Here is a 24,702-nt window from a genome sequence, read left to right as displayed (position 1 = left end):
CTACCGCCACCTCCTGGACGGAGGCTGAACGATATCATGATTAAATCTACAGGTTTAGCTGTTTTTCACATACCGCTGAGCGACTTTAGAATATATTAGGGTTAGTAAGATATTTTGTTGTTTTTTAAATATTGTTTTATTTTATCTTTCAAGGTTTTAGGCTTTTTTTCGAACGGCTTCACCATTTTTAAACCCCGTGACTTTAGGGGGCAGTGTTTCCTATCTGACCAATGAACCTGCTCGAATTGAGCACAAGAAGAAGAAAATTGTTACCTGGTCTGATACTCATTGGCGGGGTGTTGTTAATCTGTTAAACTAGCCCTAAAATGAATTGCTTTCTTTGCAGATAGATTGTTTACCTTTTAAGGTGTTGGATATCTGAAGGAGACGTCAAACGCCTTTTTTGTTATTACTTGAACTCTGGTGAACATCCTGCATCAGCTCAACATTAGCTTCCATGCTAACTGCTGAGGTTCGAGAGGCGTTTTGGTGAATGTTTTCTGCTCCTGTCAGACCCCGAAGATGAAGGTGAAGATCAAGCAGTGGAACGGAGTGGCCTCCTGGTTGTGGGTTGCAAACGATGAAAGCTGCGGGATTTGCAGGATGTCGTTTAACGGCTGCTGTCCTGAGTGTGAGTAACGAAGCTGGGCTGTTTGGGCTTTTGGTTCACATTCACGTGTTTATCGTCCCTGCTGCTCTCTTGAACAATATTTAAATAGAGGTACCAACAACGACACTTGATGCACACAACAATACAAACCAAGGAAACAGTAATCAAATAAAAAGCCTATGTCCTCATTCCAGGAAAATTTCAGTTTCTTTCAGACGTCATCACTGCTTCCATAAGAAGTAAGAAGGTCAGTAGATCTCAGACTCTACAGGCCTCAGTTAGCATGTTAAAGGTTAAAGGTCATGACAGCACAGTTAGAAAAAGACTGAACAAGGATGGCTTGTTTGGAAGGGCTGCAGGAGAAAGCCTCTTCTCTCTAAAAAGAACATGGCAGCACAGCTTAGGTTTGCAAAGCTGCATCTGAACAAAGCTCAAGACTTCTGGAACAATGTCCTTTGGACAGACCAGAGCAAAGTGGAGATGTTTGGTCCTAATGCACAGCAGCACGTTTGGAGGAAACCAAACACAGCATATCAGCACAAACACCTCATACCAGCTGTCAAGCACGGTGGTGGAGGGCTGATGATCTGGGCTGGTTCTGCAGCCACAGGACCTGGGCACCTTGCAGTCATTGAGTCCACCATGAACTCCTCTGGATACCAAAGTATTCTAGAGTCAAATGTGAGGCCATCTGTCCCACAGCTAAAGCTGGGCTGAAACTGGCTCATCAACAGGACAATGATCCCAAACACAGCAGCAGATCTACAGCAGAATGTGTGAAAAAGAAAAGAATCAAGGTGTTGCAATGGTCCAGTCAGAGTCCAGACCTCAGCCTGACTGAAATGCATGAGAGAGACTGATAACATCACACAGGAAACCATTACTGCAGCTCACTGCTGCTGAAGCTGCTTCTACAAGCTGCTGAATCAGGGGGTTCACTTAGTTTTTCTGCAAAGTTCTGCTAAGATAATGACAAAGTGTTATGTGTCAAGATATTGTTCATCTGAGGATGAATTTACTTGTTTTTTAATTTTTTTTGTAAAGCCTTGAAATTGAGAAGCAGGTAACTTTCTTTTTTACATGACCACAGCTCTTAATAATAATTATGGCAGCTGTTGGTCGACTAAACCAGCCTCAGTGGGAGCTCTTTGCTGGTCTGTTTAGTATTAAGACTTAAAGTTGAATGTTCTGGATATTCAGAAAAATTAGTTAAAACATGTCATTTAGAGTGAGTTTGTACAGAGTTAAAGCCAACCGGTTATTTATTAATAAAATAGAGATGATTGATACAAATTTAAGTGCACTTCTCTTAGCAAAGTGTAAAAACGGGTAATTACACAGAATAAATAGCTTTAACTGCACCATCATCAACACATCTGATGCCATAATGGTTGCGTGGTTGTTGGAAGAGATCTTTCACAGTTATTTCAGTAAACTGAAACTGTAATTTGTGATCTTGCATTGCAGGTAAAGTTCCCGGAGACGACTGCCCGCTGGTCTGGGGCCAGTGCTCCCACTGCTTCCACATGCACTGCATCCTGAAGTGGCTGAACTCGCAGCAGGTCCAGCAGCAGTGCCCCATGTGCCGCCAGGAGTGGAAGTTCAAAGAGTGAAGCTGCTGCTCAGCTCTCACATCGGCTGTAAATAGCAGAGTTTTGTACCTGTGAGATGCACATTTTTCAGTTTGTTCTGTTGATTTAAATTGTGATTAAATGGAAATGAGTCACGTGTTCTTCATGCTGCTCCTTTTCGTGGTTTGGGTCAGTGCTCAGCACATGGATTCTGACTTTCATTCTGTTGAATGAGTTTAGAAAACACGATGATTCCAGCACCAACCCTGAGGAGTCAGGCGGTGGTTGATGTCAGATTAAAAGCTTCAACATGTTTTCTGACACATGATTCTGATTTAAAATGGCTTCCTCTGCTGCTGAGGAGCCATTTCATACACATTTCAGTCAATTTTGATGTTAGATTTAATCTTCCTTGTTACTTTTCTCAGGTTCTTCACAATCTTTGCTACAAAACATCTCATTCAGTTGGAGAACCTTTAAGTTTTGTAATATTATTGAGTAACTGTTGCAAAGAGAACATTTTAAGCCAAACTTCCACCTGTTGAGCAGGTGTCAGGATGATTTGTCTCTTTAAGCTGGTTATTCTATCACCTTTTCTCTGTGTGCAGGGCTTAAAGGAGCAGTTTAAATGTTCAAATGAAGCGAATAAGAGATCTTTATTTCCTTTATTTAAAGCAGTAAAAAAAGTCATATATGAACAAGTCAAAGTGGTCAGGGAGTAAACCGAAGCGCTGCCAGAGGTACAAATAAGCTGAGCAACAACAGTTTAATTTCTCATCACTCAGATATCCTGTCAAATAAAAAAATATATGCATTATAAAAAGCTCTGATCCTTTTGACAGGGTCCAGCAGATAAGTGCTGCTGGAGAACACAGGGAAGCTCCAACCAGCAAACATTCACTGCGCTCAGAGGGCTCTGCAGCCTTCCGTGCGCCTCACATCCAGTCCTGCACCTCCAGAGCTGTGGCAGCTCACAAATTCAGGATCTGGGACCGATGCGTGCCCAGGACTGCAGCGCAGTCAGACGACTTCAGCAGCTTTCAGACGAGTGTGAAGCTCCAGAAGCCGGGTGTGTTCAGTCATTGACTGCCAGCCCGAAGAGCACCAGCAGCTCCTGGTTCTCCGGCTCGATGAGGTCAGCCGGCTTCTCCCCGCAGTCGTTCTCCAGCTCGGGGTCGGCTCCCAGCGACAGGAGGTATCTGAAGGAAACACAATACACCGCCGCTTAGTTCGAGGACACTTGCTGCTATGCTCCAGTGACGGGGGGGTAATGAGGTGCAAGAATGCAGCAGATCATTCCGCTTCTCTGATGTCTGTGCTGAAGGAGCCACAGTCAGCTGGAATGAGCTTACATCATAAACGGGGCACATCTGCTGCTTTACTTTGTAGCATTTTAGTTCCGCTGTAACCAGCAGGAAACATTTGGTAACCTCAGGTGGAAGCGTTAAGGTGGGAACATGCAACTTTACGCACTTTAAACTGAACCCAAAGTGGATGCTCACCGTGCAATGTGAGGAAAGCCGTCACTGCAGGCCATATGCAGGGGGGTCCACCCCTCTTCATCTCGCTGGTGGATGTCTGCTCCATAGTGCAACAGCAGCTTTACACACTCCAGGTTCCCAGACAGGACGGCCTCGTGGATGGCTGCCATGCCTGCACAGAGAGGTTGAGAGAGGCGGTAAGAAACTGAGTAAGATCTTACTAAAGTAAGATTTCAGACTGCACGACCGAGGCTGCGGGAGTGCTGCTGTTCCTCACCAGAGTGGTAGATGGTGTCGAGGGTGACTCTTTGGGCTCGGATGAAACGTCCGATCCTCTCCAGCTCGCCGTGGCGCACGTAGTCCTGGAAAACGATGTCATTGGGGAAGTGGACGCTCCGGATGGGCTTCAGAGACGCTGCGCTCCTGCAGGTGACCGGGACGTCGCAGCTCTGGGTGTAGACTTTGACTCCCCTGGTCTGGGACACGGGACATTCGTAGTACTTCATCTTGTAGTCTAGTTGTAGATGTTCAAATCCAGCAGCTCTTTGAGTCAGACTTCCTTCAAGGATCGGTCAGTTCGTCTCAGCGTGGCTGTCTTGCTTGTATCAACGGTGGATCTGCTCCCTGAAAGCCCTGCCTCCCGACGGTTCTCTTATACTCTACTTCAAGCTATTTTTGGTCATGACACCTCACAGATCCAGTGGCGAATTGTGGAAGATGAGTAGCCACCCTGCCCAGAGCCCTCCCACTAATAGGTCACAAGCCTCTAAGACAGCTCACATCTCCAGCCGTGACAGCCAGTAACCCCTGCGTCCGTGTCACCACCTCATGCCCAGATGCTGACCTCTTAAAGATAGCGGTGACATCCCTTCAGCTGAGGGGAGGGAAGAGACTCAAAGCTTCTGGTAAACACCAAGCAGGTTTAAAGCTGTTCACTGCTGGGGTGTGTGGCTGCCAACTGCGGGACAGGAAGGGGGGAAAGTCCATGTGACTGTTGTTGACAGTCAGCACTGACATAAACAGGTAAAAAAGGCAGCTGCTTCATGCTTATTTAATGAATAACTATATGAGACAAGGTGGGTAATGGTGATTTCTTATCACTCTGATGTGCATCATCCTCCCACGGACTGGTGGGGAATCACTTAAGCAAAACCATCTGGTTCAGATTTTCTGCTTTTCTCTGGCAGTATGACAGCAGCATTTGGATGGATTCTCATTATTCTCATCATTTCATGACAATCTCCGGTTATCCACTAAATGCCCACCATAAATTTGAGACTACATGCTGAACAGGTGATCCCAGTGAGTCTGTATCATGGTCAGTTACACAGCAACACTCGAGGAGATTAGTTCGTTACAACTTTGTGCTTCTGACTCATTTTGAAGTATTTGCTTTCGTTCTGCAATTTAATTAAATTCAGTTTTATTTATGAAGCGCAAAAATCACAACAAATGTCTTCTCAAGGCACTTCCAGTTCAAGCACATTATAATCAAATTCATTGTAATACGATCACAATCAATTTGATCAAAGTATATAAAGCTTATAAACCGATTTAACTATGGGCTGTTTTAGGGTTTTAGGCCTCATCTTGAAGGTGGGGAGGGTGTCTGCTTCATGAACCCAAACTGGAAGCTCATCGCATCCCAGAACTGTAGAGTTGAGCCAAAGAGCGAAAGGATTTGGCTGCATTCTCCTGTGTTTATTTCACTTTCGGCTCGATTAAAGAAGTTCACATGCTCTAACGTTGAAAACACGTCTTCTCTTATGCAAGGTCACATTGTTTGAGTGGTTCTGGTCAGCTTCTAATTTCAGCCTCTGTCTCTTTAAGGTCAACCTCCCCAAAAGGTCCAGTCAGCTCCGATTGATTGAGAAAACAAGGTCGCTACTCTTTTTATCTAAAAGCCAGATGTTAATGTGTAGAATCTGGTTTTTTAACCAGTTAAAAATGACTTCAGGAGCAGTGCTTTCTGTTGGAAACATTTACATTCCTCTGGTGGGTGATTTCGCTTTAATACTTGCATGTTCTTTTCATTTTTCGCTTCATTTTGACCAAATGTAGATGGTGGTTTTATCCCCTTTTAGGGAACTAAAATATTCCTTCAGACTGGTTTGAGTATTTCCAGAGCTCCACAGTTCCTCGGTGTGAACAGTAAACTGATTGAGTGACTCCCTGCTGCTACAAACCTGCAGGGTTGGAGCTTCCAGCGCGGTTGTCCCCAGGCTGTCGCCGCATCCAGGTCATCCTAAGAGCTTCTTCTTGGTTCTTGCAGACATTTCACCTCTCATCCTAAAGGCTTTTCCCGTTTTAAACTAGCGGGTGGAGAGTTATCTGCTCACAGGAAGCAGATCGGTTCATTAAGTGCCACTGAACCATCTGACCAACGTGTGGGTGGTTTTAAGTCATCCTCACCTGCGAGTCGTTTCTGTCGGGACAAGCAGGTTTTGGTGACCCAGTTTGGATCTGAAGGAACTTTTCCAAATTAGGTGAAACGTCTTAAAGAACCGAGAAGAAGTCCAGTTTTCCTGAGGTTAAAATGCAACTGATTAAAAATAATCAGCCCGTTCCTCTCTAAACCCACTGATGTCTCCCCCACAGCAGCTGGTGCGGAGGGGAATAACTCCTGATGATTCCTGTGGTGGAAACAAGTGCTCAAAATGGGACCTTCAGAAAGCGCCTGGGAGGCCCATGGGGGGGGGGGGGGGGGGGGGGGGGGGGTAATTAAGAGAAGAGATGCATATAATGTGGAATTAAAGATTTAATCTTACTTAACATGGAAGTTTTTAAAAGCTTGACTATATGAGAAACCCAAATGAAATGCACATTAAAACTTCCAGCTGAATGTTGGTTAAAATCTTAAAAGTTAAACTTTGAATTCAGGATTTTTAGCAAAGCGCAGCAGAGGACGATTGCTTTAAAAATAATCCTGCAGGTGTGAAAGTAAACTGGAGAAAAGGCACCACGTGACTTACTGAACGCCAAAAGTCTGCAGGATTTCTCCTGCGAACAGCCACTGATGGAGAGTTTAACATTAATGTGTCAGATGTGCTGAAGCAGCACAAACCTGATCAAATAAAACCTTAAATGACGGTTTCCTAACATCTGCTGCATCCTGTGTGAAACGCTTCTTTATAATCTAATTAGTTGTGACGTCGATGGATATTTAATGTGAAAAAGTGAACAAAAAACAAAACCAAAGGCACATTTTTATGTATTTTATTTATTGGCCACCATTTCACGTTTTCCACATTAATTTGAATATGATGGAATGCTTTATCAGGTACCCCCCACTCCCCCCCATTGTTGCCCGACTGACCAACCCACCACCCTGCTCTACCCACAGCCCCCTCCTTGCCAAACAAACACACCGCACATTCACTCCAGCAAACACTCTCCACGGGTCACACAGCGCATTCACACACCGCTGCGGCAACAAGGGCGCCGAGTCGAGCCGAAGGCGATGGAGAGGTTCCAGTAAGGGTGGGGGGAGAGTTGGGGCTGTGCAACTGTTCCCTCCCCACTTCTGATGTAAACAGACACTTCTCTCAGACCGAACTGACCAGTAAACAGCACCAATCTCCGTCCGCTTTAGTAACCACAGTGAATCTCTGATTAGGCATGGATCAGAGCCGGCCCCCCCCCAACCGCCACCCCAGGTCTGAAAGTGTGTCCCGGGGCCAACTCTGCCCCAACAGGGCCAACTGGCGACAGCTGGGCACGATGATACATTAAAAATAACGAGTCCTAAATTAAAAAAAAGAACAAAAACCTCAATGTGACAGTAATTAAATAAAATAGGACTTTCCTCAAAAAGTTAACCGTAGAAAATAAGTCAGTAGCCGTGCGGGTGTGAGGAGACGGAACCAAAGTATTCGGGAATGAAGAAGAAGAAATAAAGTCAACGAACCCCTCCCACTGAAAGAAAGATAATGGTCTGGGCTACAGGTGGAGGCTTTTTGTGCTACACTGGACAAACTGTGGGGTTTACTGCAATAAAGGAAGAAAAGTAGAAAAAACACGTAGGATGGCCCCTTTTCCCCTGAGAGATCAGTCCTGACAAACCTCTGGTCCTCTGGGTTTCTTTCAGAGGGAGAACACCGGCAGCCCCCCCTTACCAACAAACAGGTGACTCATACCAACACTGAACAATGGCAAGGCTTTTTTTTTTATGTTTGTTTGTTTTTTTTTTAAAGAGGGGAGCAAACTCGTCTGGAAAAATTAACATTTTGAAAAAAAAAAACTGGATCTCAATGCCATTTCTTTAACTTTTGGTTGAAAATATTCAAGGCAAACAGCTGATGTGGAGCTCTGTCGACAAGGCGTTGAGGTCTCCCACAGGGGTGTTCCATAGAGTCCCCCCCTCCCCCGCCACGGGGGACAAGCCCAGTCTGGACAGAAGTTGCACGGCTGAAGATGTAGCTGGTGAAAAAACAACAAAAAATCTATATAACTGCCTGCCGGTCACTGATGGACTGGCAGGCGGGCGGTAAAGTCAGCTGACTGACTGACTGAGAGGCAGTTTAAGGGGAATCGTAAATGTTCACAGGACAGGGAAGGTCCACGAGGAGGTGAAGGTGGTGATAGGTTGGAAGGGTTGGGGTGGGACTCGTCTCTTCTCGCCCTTTTCTCTCCTCTGCGACCGCTTACAACTCGTCGTGTCCGTCATCGCCGCCCTCGCCATCAGAATCGGTGTCCACATCTTCCAAATCCTGGACAACAATGGAGGACAAGTCAGTGATCAAGATGTGGAGAACTTGTGGTAAAATGACCATGAACTCATGATGAAAGTGAGCATTCGAATATATATATATAAAATATTAGATATTTTCTGGGGAACCAAAAGGAAAAACTAAAACTTAACAAGTCTGAGCACCAAAAGGCTGTGAGAGGAGAGGACTGCTGAGTGATAACAGCCCGCCGTGTCGATGGCATCCTCATCTTACAGAGATTTTCCTTCAGTGCACGTGACACTTTAATCAGGAGGCTCAGGACTCCCAGCAAAGCCCAGCAAACAGCTGCAGGAGGCTTCACAGGCCTGCAGGCGACCGGGCTGCAATTAGACTTCTGAGAAGGAGGAGTGGTGCCCAGAGGATTCCCCCGGCACCAAAATTCCCCGCACAAAAGGCAGGTGTTTGAATGCATCTCCTCATGTGTAACAGCAGCAGCTCCCCATCAAATCATTCTTAAATGAAGCTTATGAAAGGTGCCGCCTCTGAAAGGTTTGATGACAGTAAAATGCTTCCATCGCATCCTCAGGGTTCAGAATACCCGCTTTGATGGGAGTTTATGTAGTTTATTGTTAGCTTGTTATATCTTCATTTGTAAGTCGCTTTGGATAAAAGCGTCTGCTAAATACATAAACCAGAACCAACTGGGTCTAATTTGGTTAAGTCGGCACCTTCAGACGACAGGAGAGTGGATGTAAATAAAGCCTGCTGTATTTGTGCTGAAGCGGGGCAGATTTATGTGGCACAGACGTTACATTTGCACTTCTCTCACCGGATGTTGCCACTTTCAGAGATAAGAGTGAAGCATATTGTTGCTGGAGAGGCTTTCAGTGATTTGCATACGATGCACACTTGATGCAGTCAGAATTGGGGCAAATTGATTAGGGAATTAGGGTCAAAGGTGAGGTCGTCTTGGCTCGGAAACAAAGGATGCAGCATTTCTGAAACCCCACATTTGGTTAAGATGAGCTCACCTCTCCGTCCACCTCTTCATCCTCATCGTCTGCGGCGGGGGCTCCGCCCTCCTTACCGCCACTTTCCAGGAACTTTGTGAAGCCCTCCAGCGTTCTCTCCCCATTATAGTCGATCACCTGTTGATGAGAAGAGGTTTCTGATGAATGCACGCGTTTAATAAAAGTGATGATCGTTTGGGCTTCAACATCCATCCATAAAACATCAGATAAAATGCACCCGGTCAGAGGGATGAATGTCGATTTAAACTAGTTTTAGAAGACAACAAACTGCAAGGGAACTGATTTATACAGGTCCAGACGACCCGTCACACAGCAGCTCATGGCCAATTCTGTCTTAGCATGCCTCATCCAAGCAGGGTCAGGGGCTAATCCAGAGACTTACCATGAACCGACCCCGATATACGCCACTAATTTACAGCTAGGGAGCAGACAACATGAAGTGAGGCACGTGCAGGCTGTCTCAGAGCGAGTCGGATCATAGAGCAGAACCTTTAAGAACCGAACACCAACAACATAAAGGTGCAAAGCTCACTGGGCCTGCAGGCTCAGGTTTCTGGGCATGGTTAACGTCGCTTAATCAGGAGACACCGAGCACACCAGGAAAGCCCCGTGACAATGATTTTTAACCTGATAAACAGGACCCCCCCACCTCTGAAGGAGTGTCATTTCTACCAGGAGGAAACTGATGGATGGACTGAATGGGGACAAAGTGTCAGAGGGTGAAAACCAAAAGAAAGGACACATTCCACAGGAGGTTGGGCCTCAGTTGCCACGTGAGGACGCTCACCTTGCGTTCCTCTCCTGCAGGGAAGAACTTCAGAGTGGGGAAACTGTGGACTTTAACCGTCTCGATCTCGTTGACAGTGGAGTCCATCTTGGCCACGATGGTGTCTGCGCTGTCCTTGTATTTCTCTCCCAGCGTCTCCCAGATGGGAGCCAGCTGTTTGCAGTGTCCACACCAAGGTGCATCTGGAACATCACAAAAAAAACATTAGAAAACATCTTAACAGCTGTATTTATGAAGGATTAAGATGATGCAGCAGTTTGTGGAACGTAGCAGAACCTTTTCCTTCCAGCATGTTAAATTATGGTCCAACACATCCACTTTTACCGCCCTGATGCAGTTATGTGCAGCCTAAACCTCGTGGCCTTACTCCAATTTGATTCTCTAGGAAATCACCTGTCCCCCCCACCCCCCCACTGTGCATGACTGCCCATATACTCTATTTAACTGCCAGAAATGGAGAGTTTCTCCGAAAATAGCACCAAATTTAGACCAGGATTGCTATAAAAATAATCCTGCAGATATATTTAACTTGATCTTCTCAGCACCAGTGACTGGTGGCAAATTAATTTAGGGAGTGTGGGGGGGGGTGAGGAGCCTTCAGAATGAGCCCGCAGATATTTGGAGAGGGCTTAGCGAGATTCAAGTTTCAGTTAGAAGGAAAAGGCTTTGCCAAATCTCCAAAGCCCGAGCAACTTTGAAAGGTTTTCTTCAGGCTGTTGATGGAAAAATTAAGCTCCTAAAGACATTAAAATAAGCCAAAAAACAACGAGACACTTACAGAATTCCACAAAGACGTTCTTTGCAGGATTAAATGCAACTTCTTCAAAGTTTTTGCCCACCAACACCTTGACGGGGTTTTTGTCCCAGTCGTCAGCGATGTCCTGGCTCATGAGGTGGGGCTGAACACAAAGAGTTACACATCAGCAACAGGACAACCCTCCAGAGCTCCCCAGCTGTGAGGAGGCGCGTTATAAAGTGGATTAATGCTGTAATTGGTTTGGAACACAGTCCCACCTGCAGCTCTGACCGGCTGCGGTCACTCACCTTTAGTTTGCCGTCAACGAAGCTCGTGCAGAACGCAGTGATGCTTTCTGCAGTGATGTCGCCGCTCTCTGGCTTGTACTTGGTCATCTCGTCCTCCAAGGTGATGAGGCGGATGGCGGGGCACTCCTCTTTCTTCAGGCCGAAGAACTCCAAGATGCGCTGGTTGTCCTCCACGTCGCTGTCGATGAAGATGAACAGGATCTGGACGGAGAGATGGAGCAGATCAGTTAATCGACTTTATTCTGACCCTTTATCCCCAAATCTCTCTCAGAGAATTCCTCAACTTGACTTCACAGCGGTTTAAGAAAGCTGCTGCAGCTGTAACATCCAGCAGGTTTACCTACCTGACCCTTGAATCCTGAGGCGGCTTTCTTAAACTGGTCCATTTTGTCCTGGAAATATGAAGCAGCTTTGGGCAGAAACATCAGGATGTGGGACTTGATGTCTCCACCGAAGATTTTTGGGGCCGTCTGCATAAAAGAAAACAATAAGTTAAACACGTGTTAAACCCACTTAGACACAGATGGAGCGAGTGGCGCCCGCTGGTTACCTGTTCGGTGAACTCAATGACCAGAGGCAGCTGGTTAGCCTTGACAAAAGCCAGAAGTTTTTCTTTGGTCGGCTCTCCATCAAAGGTGTTACGTCCCTCATCAAACTGCAAAGAAAACAGAGACACGAATAATCAGCCAGGGGGCACACCTAATCTGCCTGTGAACACCAAACATAGATTTACCAGACAAACCACTTTAAAAGCCCCCAGCGGGCCAAACTGACTTTTATTGGGCATCACGAATAGCAGCTGGTACCGCTCTACCAAGCAGTAAGTAAGGGCTGGCAGGTTTCTGGGCTCCGAAACTCAACTCCAAACCCAAGCTGCAATAAACAAGTCAAACCCCCATCCTGCTATTTATTAAAACTGAGCCGCTTGCTTTGGGAGGGTTTGCTTAGCTGCAGCCTACATGTCAACAGTGTTCACATCAGAGTAAAGTTACCGGCATGAACCTGAAGCCAAACAAAGGCAGCAGGAGGCGAGAGCACCGGAGCATGTGCCAACATGAAAGATGACCATCCAGCTCTCCAAAGGCAGAGATATTTAAAGCCGCTTCACGCCGAGGCAACAAAGGCTGCACGAAATGATCCTGATCTGTAACCCACCGTGTATGGAAAAGATGCAGAATGGTACGAGGTGTAAAGCCGGAGGGGGAATACGGCCGAATATGAAAAGATTTCACTTTCATTCTTTCTTTCTTTAAAGCTGCTTTTGCCTCCATCTCACTGACAGACTCTTGGACTTTGGCCCAGTTGGACAAATCTACACACCCACCGAGATACTGCTTTGCTGATAAGGAGGATACATGAACTCCAGGATGTTTCCTATGGAGCAGGCTCAATGTACCAAGAATATCTTTTGATCATCAGACCCTTGGAGCTGTAATCTAGTCAGTGTCAGCCAAGATGTCCGACTCTGGCCCTGTGAAGGCGTGGCACCAGATGACCAATCACACGGACCAGAACAGCTGAGTATGTTCAGAATCACAAGGGGGATTTTAAAGTTATAACCCAAGAAAACGGCACCCTGAAGCACATCAGAATCTAAAAACCTACATCAATGAGTCGATTACATTTATTCTTATTGAAGCTTCAGCCCTGAAACTGTTGCAGAATGACCTGCAAATCTTTCAGAAAAGCAGCTCAAAGGACGCTGAAGAGTTTATGTCGTATAGAACCTCATCCTCGGTATCGACTGATCAGTCCATCATGCTTTTTATAACCTCTTATCTTTAACCCGCTGTGGGGAAGATTGAAAGTTACTGAGGTGGTAAATTGTTTTTTTATACGTGTAAACCCAGGAATAAATTTCAAGTTGGCTCACAAACCTCTCAGTAAGCGTCTGACCTAGTCTTCAAGGCACGGCTGAAATAGCACCTCTGTGTCGGAGTAAATTTCAATAAGTAACAAGACAAAAGGCCTTTTTGGGCTTCAAGGATGAAATTCAGCTCATTTGTTCAGCTTCTGCCCATAGATACTTGGAAGAAGCACCGCAACCCAATACAGCTCCTGGTCATTCACCGGAGAGATGCAGCATCTGACCCAAAGGTCAATGAATGTGTAAAATATTACATGACCTCAGACAGGCCAAGTTTAGCACTGGATAGTGGATGCTGCGCAGTCTGCAGCATCGAATTTCCCAAAAATGTAGATCAAAAAGTCAGTGGGGCGCCTTCGCCAACTTGGTCATGAATGTTTAAACATATGTTTGTTTCATAAGTGGAAACTAGCGTTCCAATAACCCAATTACGAAATATCTCGATTATGTAACGGACCAAGTAACCACTTTATATAATCAAGCCTTAGCAAGCACCAGGTCTCCAGTAACAGGTGCCTCGCCAGTTTGAGTCCATTTGGATGCAACAGGACATGGAGGAAATAGAGCTGAACTCCGGCTCACCTTCTTGAAGAGGACGATGCCGTCCTTCGACACCTCAAACTTGGAGTAAATGGCGTCGCTGGAGGTCATGGCGAAGGGGACATCATCTGTGGCTTCGGCTGCTTTTTCGTAGGCTTTGGCCCCAGCAGATGTGGCGTCCTGCACACAAAAAACTGACCTTTAGAGACAACACTGACACCGATTGTTCAATGATTACGACTCAAGTCAAACATCAGCCTCACGGCTTCATGTTGAACTGGAAAATGCTGCAAACATGTTCAGACTCGCACCTTAAAGAAGCCGATGACGGCCACTTCATTGTCAGCGATCAGAGACTCGGCTTCGGTGACCTCGGTGAGGGTGGCGACGGCAGGCCCCGTGCGCTTCTTCAGCCAGTTGACGATGTCATCTGCCTGTCTGCCAGCTGCCACAACAACCAAACACAATAGGTCAAGTGTGTCAGTCTGCGTCGGCACATGCAGCAGAGCACAGCTTAAAGTCTACAGCCAACCAATGAGGCCAACAGATGCTCGACTGAATGTGCAGAGCCTCTGTGGTCAAACGGCACAGAGACACCCTCCATAAATCTGCCGTCTCAAAGCAAAAAAAGAGACTACTTCTGCATTTTCCGACTAACTGCTTTTACACCTTCATCTGATGCTCGTTTGCTTTCACTTCCAAATAAATCCAACCGCATAAAAAACATGTTTACCCTTCTTTAAAGTGAGGCTTCTGCTATTAATATGAATTTAAAGACGAACATGGTGATGCAACACGGTGGTAATTCCACCCGTGTTTTCACACATATTGATGAAATGATACAGCGCACAGTCTCCGCAGAGCTATGAGCTCCCGGGCAGCGCGTGGGAGGCGGGAAAAAGGTGCTTCTGGAAGCTGGATTTAACTCCAGAGTAGTCGTTTCCACAGAAGCACTTCCAAACCTCCTCTCCCCTCCCATTCCAAGCGGAGTCAGGCCCAGGCGACGTGAGGAAATGCACATATGTCTGCCCCGGCTCTGCATCGGCATGGGGGGAACATGTGGAGGAGGCCTGGCCCACTTTCTGCCTCATGAATGCAGATGAAAGCCGATTGGCTGGCCCACTGTTTATGCTGCTGAGCAGATCATGTTTCAGTCAGTGGGCCTCACTCAGGTCGTCTGATCCAGTTCTTTTTGTCTTCCAACATGCAAGTCAACAGTATTTTACCGTTTAATCGTCAGGGTTCATGAAGTTTATACAATGTGGGAGTGACAGAGACACTGAACATGTTTAAAAATGTTTAAACCAAATTAAAAGAAAACAGAAGCTCATCTAGATTTCTAGAACAATGAAATCCTCAAAAACATGCATCTGAATTAACTTTCCAACACTAATCATCACTGCTGAGTCACCCGAAACAAACGGAGGCTGCTCTGGAAACAACTACTCACCAGAGTACTCTTTGGGAGACTCTTTATCTCCACCCTTGAAGAACTTGATGGTGGGATATCCCCGGACGCCGTACTCCTGGGCCAGCTCGGCCTCCTCTGTGGCGTCCACCTTACCCAGGCGGATGCTTGAACTCTCGGCCTTCAGGATGCCGGCAGCCTTGGCGTACTCTGGAGCGAGGGCCTTGCAGTGGCCGCACCATGGTGCATCTGTGGATCAGATTAAATTATACTAAATAAAGAGACTTTACACAAGAATAAGCTATAATGATTTAAAAAGGCACCAACATTTAATTAACAGAGAAAAATCTTGAATTTGGGCACAAACTGATCATTATACAAGCAAAGTTTTTCTGTCAAATTCAACTTTAAACGAAGGACGGGAGCAGGAGTCCAGCCACAGACATCAAGGACGAGTTTAACTGTGTTCTGCAGTCGCATCTTAATATGCATGTGCATCTGTGGACCACATACAGAGGCGAGGGCTGCTGCTAAATATGTGCACAAAATTAATAAATTAATACAAATGAAAGGGGACCTCGCACAACAATAGTTATCATGTCAAAAAACATTCAACTAATGAGATAAAACGTAGAAAGCCTCAACGTTTGGGCACATCTTACAGGACCAAATGAGGGCCGATTACCATTCAAAACGAGAGGAAAATAAATCTGACAAACAGGTTTTTCCTGTTAATAACAACTTAAAGTGCTTCATATTCAAATATATCCATCAAGGAAAAAAAAACAAAACAAAAAAAGGGGGCAAGAGTTTAAATCCAGCCATAAAAATCCCAGACTAGTTTAATTCTGCTCTGTGGTCGCACCTTAATTGTAAGTTAAGGCCTCAAAGTGAACTTTTTTTTTTAAGTCCAACACACATTTCAAACAGATCAAAACCTAATCAGAAGTGACACGTCAAACAAATAACCCTCCCATTGCATCATCTGCACTTGTCGTTAAGGTATTAAACTTCCTAACTTCCTCGTCCAAGTTCAGTCAACTTAAACGCATATCAACTTTTGTAAAGTACACGTCAACCTAGCTCCACATTTCACGCTCGATCCCGCCCAGCTGAGACATACTTGGGCCAACGAGGCCTTGATCCCTCCCATCCCGACATCATTGGACAGTGTTCCACTGGGCCACATCTGACTGGCCCAAACATCTCTCAGGTCAACAATCCAACACAAAGTGTAGCGCGATGGGCCCGGGGGGCTCCGCAGATATGGCCTGTTTAAAACACTAAAACCAACCCCGGTCAGTTGGAATATAACTAGCTCCAAAATAAGACTAGATGCGAGTTAAATGTGCTCAGAGTTGAGCGAAAAGTGAAAGCAACCATGTGAAACCACAGCAGGCAATCGAAACTTACGGCGTAAATCTGTATTTACCCAGTTAGGACCCAGACTTCAGTTGGACACCAACGAGAACGACTAACGTTCCAAAACGTCAACGCACGCGCCGACTCCTGTCCTAAAACGTTACATGAACCAAGTTCTCTTACACACCGAGGTGGAGCAGATCATTTTAAATCGTGAATAAGGATGAGTAGAAGCTACGTTTTGAAGTGGTTAGCAGATCAAGTCGCGCAGTTTTGCCACATTTAAATAAAATCACAATCTCTTGGCATCCTCGACGCGAGCTTGTCAACTCTAATGGGAAGCTGTACAAATGAAACTCCGATAATAAGAAACGGACTGGTTGTTTTGGCAGCGGCAGCTGGGTCACTGGGTGAGGGAGTCATGCATGGATGCAGAACTGAACTAACATCAGTGCTTTAGCGGCTACCAGCAGTAACTTGTCTCAAGTATCAAAGTTTAATGCTAACATCACCCCCAGCTTAACTCAGCTAGCTCTGCAGCCGGCGTACCCGCAGGGCGAAGCTAACTAGCGTTAGCCGCAGACACTCGGCAGCTTGCTTTACTTACAGAATTCAACCAGTATGTTCGGGTGAGCCTGAAGAGCCTCGTCGAAGTTACTTTTCTTCAGCACCAGGACATCTTCTTCCTCGGCGATCTCAGCCCTGCTGGCCACAGCCAGCGTGCACAAGAGCAAAAACTTAAACATAGTTGCCGTCGATTATTCTTCCACACAGGGACGCGGGAGCTGTAGACACGGTCAGCGACGTGTTGGTTCAGAAAATCGTCTCACTTTCTGGTCCTTTTCCTTCCTTGGGGTTGGGAGAGTAGCTGGTATTTGTGTCTACCGCTACTAACGTGGCAGTGCACGCAGAAACCGGAGGGGTCAGCTGCAGTGCGCATGCGCCTTTATCAGGCCGAAAGCAGTTCGTGTTGAATTGTGACTGGACCGCAGCGGACGGCACCTGGAAGTGAAAGATGCGCGCTGCCTGCGCTCTGCCGCCTACTCATCATGACACACTGCAGCTCTAAATGGAAAGAGCTTAACTGTGAGCTAAGAACATGATGTTTAACCATCCAGTCCGCAAAAATACAACATATTCAAAGGTTATTTTAGCTGTAGTGCATCAAAAATTGAGCAGAATGTATGTGAAAAATGTAAATTGTGGCATAGTTTAGTAATTTATACATATATTTTGGCTCGGGAGTGTAACTGATGTAACAATACTGAAAGACGTGTGGAAATCTGGTACTTTTGTGCTCCCAAAGAGCAAAGTCTGAATGATGAGTAACGCTTTTATCAATGTGACTTTATTCTTTAAACACCCTCTCCCACTATCTTTTGAAGCCTTTTTTTTTCTTTTTACAGAATAAAATGAAATTTTCTTTATGTTTGGCATTTGAATGTCAAATAAAATGTGATGTAACTAACACTTAAAGGTGTATTAAGGACATTTTCTTTATGCTTTTATCTCCCTAATGACAGCCAGTTACTATAAAACCCTGGTTTACCTACTCTATTCTGAAAAAAGATACAGCAGCAAAAACCTTCATAATCTTAAAAATGACCAGAGAATGAAAACAATTTTTAAAAAGATGTTTTGTCCACAGAGCACTCTGTGAATACTAATATCTAAAGGGAGGGTTTTTTGGCTGAATATTGAGAAATTTGCTTCAGAAATTGACACATAAAGCTGCTAAGAGGAAGTTTTAAGGCACATAGCCAGCACAAAGTGTGTTACAGATAAAGAGAAGCTCGCTCAAACATTTATATCTGGCAAATGTGTTGTAGGAAATAACTGTTCTTCTGTTTGTCCATTCTGCAAAGCTAATGGAAAATATCTATGCAGTCTGATTTTGGCAAGGTTTGAGGATTTAGTTGATGTGTGTGCAGCACTGAGCAGATGTGAGTCAATGAGGAAATTTCTAAGCTGTTCAGCAGCGACAGTCAGAGATTAGATCCAGAGATATTGTAGGAATGACTTGACGGTTGTGGGATAAGGAAGCTTTCAGAAAAGAGAGATGACAGTCATGATCTAAAAGGATGCAGGTGGTTCTGTTTGAATTATCATGTAAATGTTAAAGAGGAAGACTTTTACAGAAAGTACAGATAGAACACAGAATTTATTCTTTTATGTAAACTCGACAAATGTTAAAGTGTTGATATTGACTATTTAAACATGAGTAACTGTAAGTCAACATCCAGATGAACTCATATGTGGATACAACCTCACTGTCCATATTAGTAGATTTACACCTGAATGTGTCTTATAGCACATATATGACTTCTTTCCTGGTGTCCTGAAAAGTAAAGTTAGTCTTCAAGACTTTTGTAATCATGATAACTAACATGTCGAGACCTGGGATTAACATAAAAAATAGAATATTTAATTACTAAGAGAAGATAAACGTGAGTTTATTTGACTAAACTGGTTAGTTAGTGAGCACTTGTGCATGAGAATTTAGATAATTACATTTATATGGCTTTCAAAGCTCACTCTGGACTCTGGCTCAGATGATTGCTTTATTACTGTGTATCAGTGAAACATTCAGACTCATTATTCATCAGCCAAAGAGCTCAGAGTCCTTTCTAATAAGTCCTCCAGTTGAAGTGATCATATAGGCTGATTGTTCATGCCCTTAAATGTGATCCATAAAGGTGTAAAGCACCCCCCCACACACACAAGTGGCAGGTGGGAAATACAGCTCATATGAGCATTTCTGCATCAGAGCAGACAACATTTTTACATTATTTGGTTAGGGTCAGAAGAAAGATCACGGTTAGGGTTGAAATACATTCTTATTACCAGGTGACCATCACCCTCATGGACACCATTTTATTGGTTTTCATTTCAACACAACCAACTACAACATAGTTCTGTCCCTTCCTGGTTGGGATTAATTTGGTTGAGGATTGGAGTTTATCTCAATGGCTCCCCTTTAGTCAGTCTAATAACTGAAATAAGGAGCCAAAGGCGATGCACGGACCTGTGCACGTCATTCTGGGTCCCATCACCCTGTGTCCCATCACCCTGTGTGGCCGGCCAACTTGAGGAGTAATAACAGATGTAGACTTATATTTTGGTTATTTTAGCGATCATGTGGAGGATGTTTTTGTCTTTGTGACGAATCAAGAAAGATTTTAGATTTGGTTACTCTGGATAACTCTATTGCATCCTGGGCTGCACTGTGGTAAGGTGGTTATCACAGTTTCCTCACACAGCAAGATGGTTCCAGGTTCAATTCCCAGCTGGGGCCTTTCTGTGTGGAGTTTCCATGTTCTCCCTGCGTATGCGTGGGTTCTCTCCTGGTTCTCCGGCTTCCTCTTGCTGTCCAAACACATGCAGGTTAGGTTAACTGGTGACTCTAAATTGTCCTTAGGAGTGAGTGTAGATGGTTGTGTGTCTCGTTTCTGTCTGTGTGGCCCTGTGATGGACTGGCGACCCGTCCGGGGTGTACTCCGCCTCTCGCCCAATGATGGCTGGGATAGGCTCCAGCCCAGGTTAAAGAGTAGAGGTGACCGGGCTTTTGTGGTGATTGCACCAAAGCTCTGGAACGAGCTGCCACTGATATACGCTTGGCTCCCTCCCTCAGTGTATTTAAATCCCACCTAAAAACCCATTTATATGCCCTGGCGTTTAACTCAGCTTGATTGCCTTATTTGCTTATTTATATGTATGTATGTGTATTCTGTTACCCTCACTTTCTGTTGTCTGTTCCGCTGTTTATCAAGTCCAGCACTTTGGCCAGCTGTTGGTGTCGTTTTTAAAGTGCTTTATCAATAAACCTGACTTGACTTGATGTGACTAGTTTAATATTTACTGAATTAGTCTTTTATTTGCAGGTTAGGGTTAGAAGAAAATCTAAAATGCGTTCTTTTTGCAGCACAACAGTCAACTTAATGGTTGCCATTTTTTTACACTTCACATGCAGTTGCTCTCAGGACCAGTAGGTGTCGCATTTTCTTAGCATGTGTTTATCTGTAGTTTCGGCCTGCGTGAACCAATGTGGCGACATACTTTGACAGAGGAAAGTCACATCAGTGTGAGATTTGAAAATATGACTTCTGCCCTATCTAAACCGTAAAGTATTTAACTCGGGGGAACGACTTCAAAGCAACAAGCTTTCCTCTGCATCTGCAATAAAACCGATGCAACAAAAGGTACAAAACACACTCGTCCTGCTGGTATAACAGGCCTTGTGATATCAGACGCCCTCTTCAGTAAATATGTCACGCTTATGTTCTAATAACATTTAGCCTTGTCCTCAGCCTTCAGCCGGATAACGTTTGAATAAAACAAATAACAGAAGCTGAGATATCCTGAATATTGTTGAGACAGTATGTTGATCGAGCTCCAAAACATCTGATCATACATCCCCTGTTATGTAACTTGATAACTTCAGTTATCAGGAACCGATGGAGGACTTTAAAGTCTCCAAAGGTAAATAACTTTAAAGGTGAGTCACTTTGGTTGTGGAGAAGATGAAAAAACACTTTGTACTGTCAGTGTAACACAACATCCATTACATTTATCACAGGTAACAACACCGTTGGTTTGATTTGAGGCTCCTCCGCTGTGTGTTTTGGATTTTTAGGTTCTTCTTTGATATAACAGGACTGGGGATTCTGCTCCTCCTCCCCCACAGTAAAGTGTGCCTTTCATAGACAGTGTCCTTCTCTCAGCTCTCTCCTTTGACACGTTTTCTACCAAGTCCTCTTTTAAATCTTACAGCTCTGATCTGTAGCTGTAAATCCTGCAAGAAAACACTGTTTAAAAACCACAGAACAAACTGGTTTAACCTACATTTGACTTGAGTGATGTTAAAGAATTTAATCTGGATGTTAATTTAAATCAGAACTGAAATTAACAATAATTAACATTTTGGTTATAAATCACACAGACCGGCTGCAAAGTGGGATTCTTGATCAAAAGTTGTTTTATTTTCCAAGTAACGAGCCTGTTTTCCTGAAGTATTAATGGTAGAATATTTTAGTAATTATCCACAGTTTCCTTTATCGCTTCATTATCACAACCAAGGTAAAATATGAGTGCCCTAACTGATCAGTCAGTGATGTAACACCATGTTTTCCCCCAGTTTTTGATACACAGGCTGCTCAGAAATGGATGGCAGCATGTTGTAGGCTGGTGTTTCTTCTACTTTAACCTTTAACCTTTTACAGGTTATTCAGAGCTTATGAAACTCAGTGACTCATCTGTTGCTTTATTTTGCCTCTCCAACAGGGACAAAGAAAGACAAGGTCTCCACGACCTTGTCCACTACTACAATCAGGTGCCATGAACTTGTGCCAGTCCTAATTTTGACAAAGCAGTGAGCTCCGAGCCAACTGGCTGGGACAGTTTGTCACTTTTACACTTGGTTTGGCCACATCCTGCAATCTGTCACTTCATATAAGTCAACCTTTCTTCCCCCTAAATTAACACTTACTGGATCACAATTGAATAAAGTGACAAACATTATGACATAAGTGGAAATAAAATAGAAATTAAATCCCTTTTTTGTTCTTTTTGCACTTATATCTAACTGTAGTTTATTGTATTTGATCTCCACACCTCATATATTGTGCTGCTGCAGCTACTTTTCATGTCAGTAAGCTGTTAAGTCTTTTTAATCAAGGACAGTTTGTAAAGTCAAGCGTTACCTTTGTTTACTGAGTAAAGTAAGTCGTTTTTAGATGATCTGTCAGGTTATGCAAAGTTTTGGAGTTTAGTTTTGTTTAAACATAATTTTGTCCACCTAAAAGATGTGTGAAGACACTAATCTGATATTCAGAGGGTTTGTCTTATTCAAAAATCCAAGTGCAGTGACACCTTGCCACAAGTCGCTGGACTCCTCTGGCTGCTGTTGCTTAATATCTTTCAGACTGCAGAAACAAGCACTGACATTACCACAATTATTCTGGCTCATGTGGTCTTCATTTAGAATGAGGACTGAGGCAAAACTGCTGATAAACTGGCTCATCCAGCAGCAGCAGGAGCATTAGTCTTCATTTGGAGTGAGGACTGAGGCAAAACTGCTGGTAAACTGGCTCATCCAGTAGCAGCAGGAGCATTAGTCTTCATTTGGAGTGAGGACTGAGGCAAAACTGCTGGTAAACTGGCTCATCCAGCAGCAGCTGGAGCATTAGTCTTTATTTGGAATGAGGACTGAGGCAAAACTGCTGGTAAACTGGCTCATCCAGCAGCAGCAGGAGCATTAGTCTTCATTTGGAGTGAGGACTGAGGCAAAACTGCTGGTAAACTGGCTCATCCAGCAGCAGCTGGAGCATTAGTCTTCATTTGGAGTGAGGACTGAGGCAAAACTGCTGGTAAACTGGCTCATCCAGCAGCAGCAGGAGCATTAGTATTCATTTGGAGTGAGGACTGAGGTAAAACTGCTGGTAAACTGGCTCATCCAGCAGCAGCAGGAGCATTAGTCTTCATTTGGAGTGAGGACTGAGGCAAAACTGCTGGTAAACTGGCTCATCCAGCAGCAGCAGGAGCATTAGTCTTCATTTGGAGTGAGGACTGAGGTAAAACTGCTGGTAAACTGGCTCATCCAGCAGCAGCTGGAGCATTAGTCTTCATTTGGAGTGAGGACTGAGGCAAAACTGCTGGTAAACTGGCTCATCCAGCAGTGGCAGGAGCATTAGTATTAATTTGGAATGAGGACTGAGGCAAAACTGCTGGTAAACTGGCTCATCCAGCAGTGGCAGGAGCATTAGTATTAATTTGGAATGAGGACTGAGGCAAAACTGCTGGTAAACTGGCTCATCCAGCAGCAGAAGGAGCATTAGTCTTCATTTGGAATGAGGACTGAGACAAAACTGCTGGTAAACTGGCTCATCCAGCAGCAGCTGGAGCATTAGTCTTCATTTGGAGTGAGAACTGAGGCAAAACTGCTGGTAAACTGGCTCATCCAGCAGCAGCTGGAGCATTAGTCTTCATTTGGAGTGAGGACTGAGGCAAAACTGCTGGTAAACTGGCTCATCCAGCAGCAGCAGGAGCATTAGTCTTCATTTGGAATGAGGACTGAGGCAAAACTGCTGGTAAACTGGCTCATCCAGCAGCAGCAGGAGCATTAGTCTTCATTTGGAGTGAGGACTGAGGCAAAACTGCTGGTAAACTGGCTCATCCAGCAGCAGCAGGAGCATTAGTCTTCATTTGGAGTGAGGACTGAGGCAAAACTGCTGGTAAACTGGCTCATCCAGCATCAGCTGGAGCATTAGTCTTCATGTGGAGTGAGGACTGAGGCAAAACTGCTGGTAAACTGGCTCATCCAGCAGCAGCTGGAGCATTAGTCTTCATTTGGAGTGAGGACTGAGGCAAAACTGCTGGTAAACTGGCTCATCCAGCAGCAGCTGGAGCATTAGTCTTCATTTGGAATGAGGACTGAGGCAAAACTGCTGGTAAACTGGCTCATCCAGCAGCAGCAGGAGCATTAGTCTTCATTTAGAATGAGGACTGAGGCAAAACTGCTGGTAAACTGGCTCATCCAGCAGTAGCTGGAGCATTAGTCTTCATTTGGAGTGAGGACTGAGGCAAAACTGCTGGTAAACTGGCTCATCCAGCAGCAGAAGGAGCATTAGTCTTCATTTGGAATGAGGACTGAGGCAAAACTGCTGGTAAACTGGCTCATCCAGCAGCAGCAGGAGCATTCGTCTTCATTTGGAATGAGGACTGAGGTAAAACTGCTGGTAAACTGGCTCATCCAGCAGCGGCTGGAGCATTAGTCTTCATTTGGAATGAGGACTGAGGCAAAACTGCTGGTAAACTGGCTCATCCAGTAGCAGCTGGAGCATTAGTCTTCATTTGGAATGAGGACTGAGGCAAAACTGCTGGTAAACTGGCTCATCCAGCAGCAGCAGGAGCATTAGTCTTCATTTGGAATGAGGACTGAGGCAAAACTGCTGGTAAACTGGCTCATCCAGCAGCGGCAGGAGCATTAGTCTTCATTTGGAATGAGGACTGAGGTAAAACTGCTGGTAAACTGGCTCATCCAGCAGCAGCAGGAGCATTAGTCTTCATTTGGAGTGAGGACTGAGGCAAAACTGCTGGTAAACTGGCTCATCCAGCAGCAGCTGGAGCATTAGTTTTCATTTGGAGTGAGGACTGAGGCAAAACTGCTGGTAAACTGGCTCATCCAGCAGCAGCTGGAGCATTAGTCTTCATTTGGAATGAGGACTGAGGCAAAACTGCTGGTAAACTGGCTCATCCAGCAGCAGCAGGAGCATTAGTCTTCATTTGGAGTGAGGACTGAGGCAAAACTGCTGGTAAACTGGCTCATCCAGCAGC

General features: G+C 44.9%; 3 protein-coding genes across 3 annotated transcripts; 1 reads left to right on the top strand and 2 right to left on the bottom strand.

The window, feature by feature from the left end:
- Positions 1-266: 266 nt before the first annotated feature.
- Positions 267-2,338, top strand: anapc11 (APC11 anaphase promoting complex subunit 11 homolog (yeast)). The gene is made up of 2 exons (XM_072383734.1): positions 267-631; positions 2,078-2,338. Exons 1-2 carry the CDS (start codon positions 523-525, stop codon positions 2,221-2,223), a joined length of 255 nt encoding a protein of 84 aa, XP_072239835.1. The 5' UTR covers positions 267-522; the 3' UTR covers positions 2,224-2,338.
- Positions 2,339-2,899: 561 nt separating this feature from the next.
- On the bottom strand, positions 2,900-4,550 carry ppp1r27b (protein phosphatase 1, regulatory subunit 27b). The gene is made up of 3 exons (XM_072383733.1): positions 3,940-4,550; positions 3,684-3,834; positions 2,900-3,380 (listed from the first exon to the last, which is right to left on the bottom strand). Exons 1-3 carry the CDS (start codon positions 4,166-4,168, stop codon positions 3,257-3,259), a joined length of 504 nt encoding a protein of 167 aa, XP_072239834.1. The 5' UTR covers positions 4,169-4,550; the 3' UTR covers positions 2,900-3,256.
- A 2,312-nt stretch (positions 4,551-6,862) lies between these two features.
- Positions 6,863-17,311, bottom strand: p4hb (prolyl 4-hydroxylase, beta polypeptide). Its single transcript, XM_072384191.1, has 11 exons — positions 16,979-17,311; positions 15,052-15,258; positions 13,913-14,046; positions 13,644-13,781; positions 11,745-11,849; positions 11,539-11,664; positions 11,195-11,395; positions 10,929-11,049; positions 10,151-10,332; positions 9,364-9,480; positions 6,863-8,371 (listed from the first exon to the last, which is right to left on the bottom strand). The coding sequence occupies exons 1-11, from the start codon at positions 17,115-17,117 to the stop codon at positions 8,306-8,308; spliced, it is 1,536 nt and encodes a 511-aa protein (XP_072240292.1). The 5' UTR covers positions 17,118-17,311; the 3' UTR covers positions 6,863-8,305.
- Positions 17,312-24,702: the final 7,391 nt, after the last annotated feature.

Source organism: Leuresthes tenuis, unplaced genomic scaffold (assembly GCF_036924035.1).
Source record: "Leuresthes tenuis unplaced genomic scaffold, fLeuTen1.0.hap1 SCAF_4, whole genome shotgun sequence".
In the NCBI taxonomy this organism is placed as follows: Eukaryota; Metazoa; Chordata; class Actinopteri; order Atheriniformes; family Atherinopsidae; genus Leuresthes; species Leuresthes tenuis.
The sequence above is the reverse complement of the archived record's forward strand: the minus strand, read 5'-3'. Positions and strand labels throughout refer to the sequence as shown.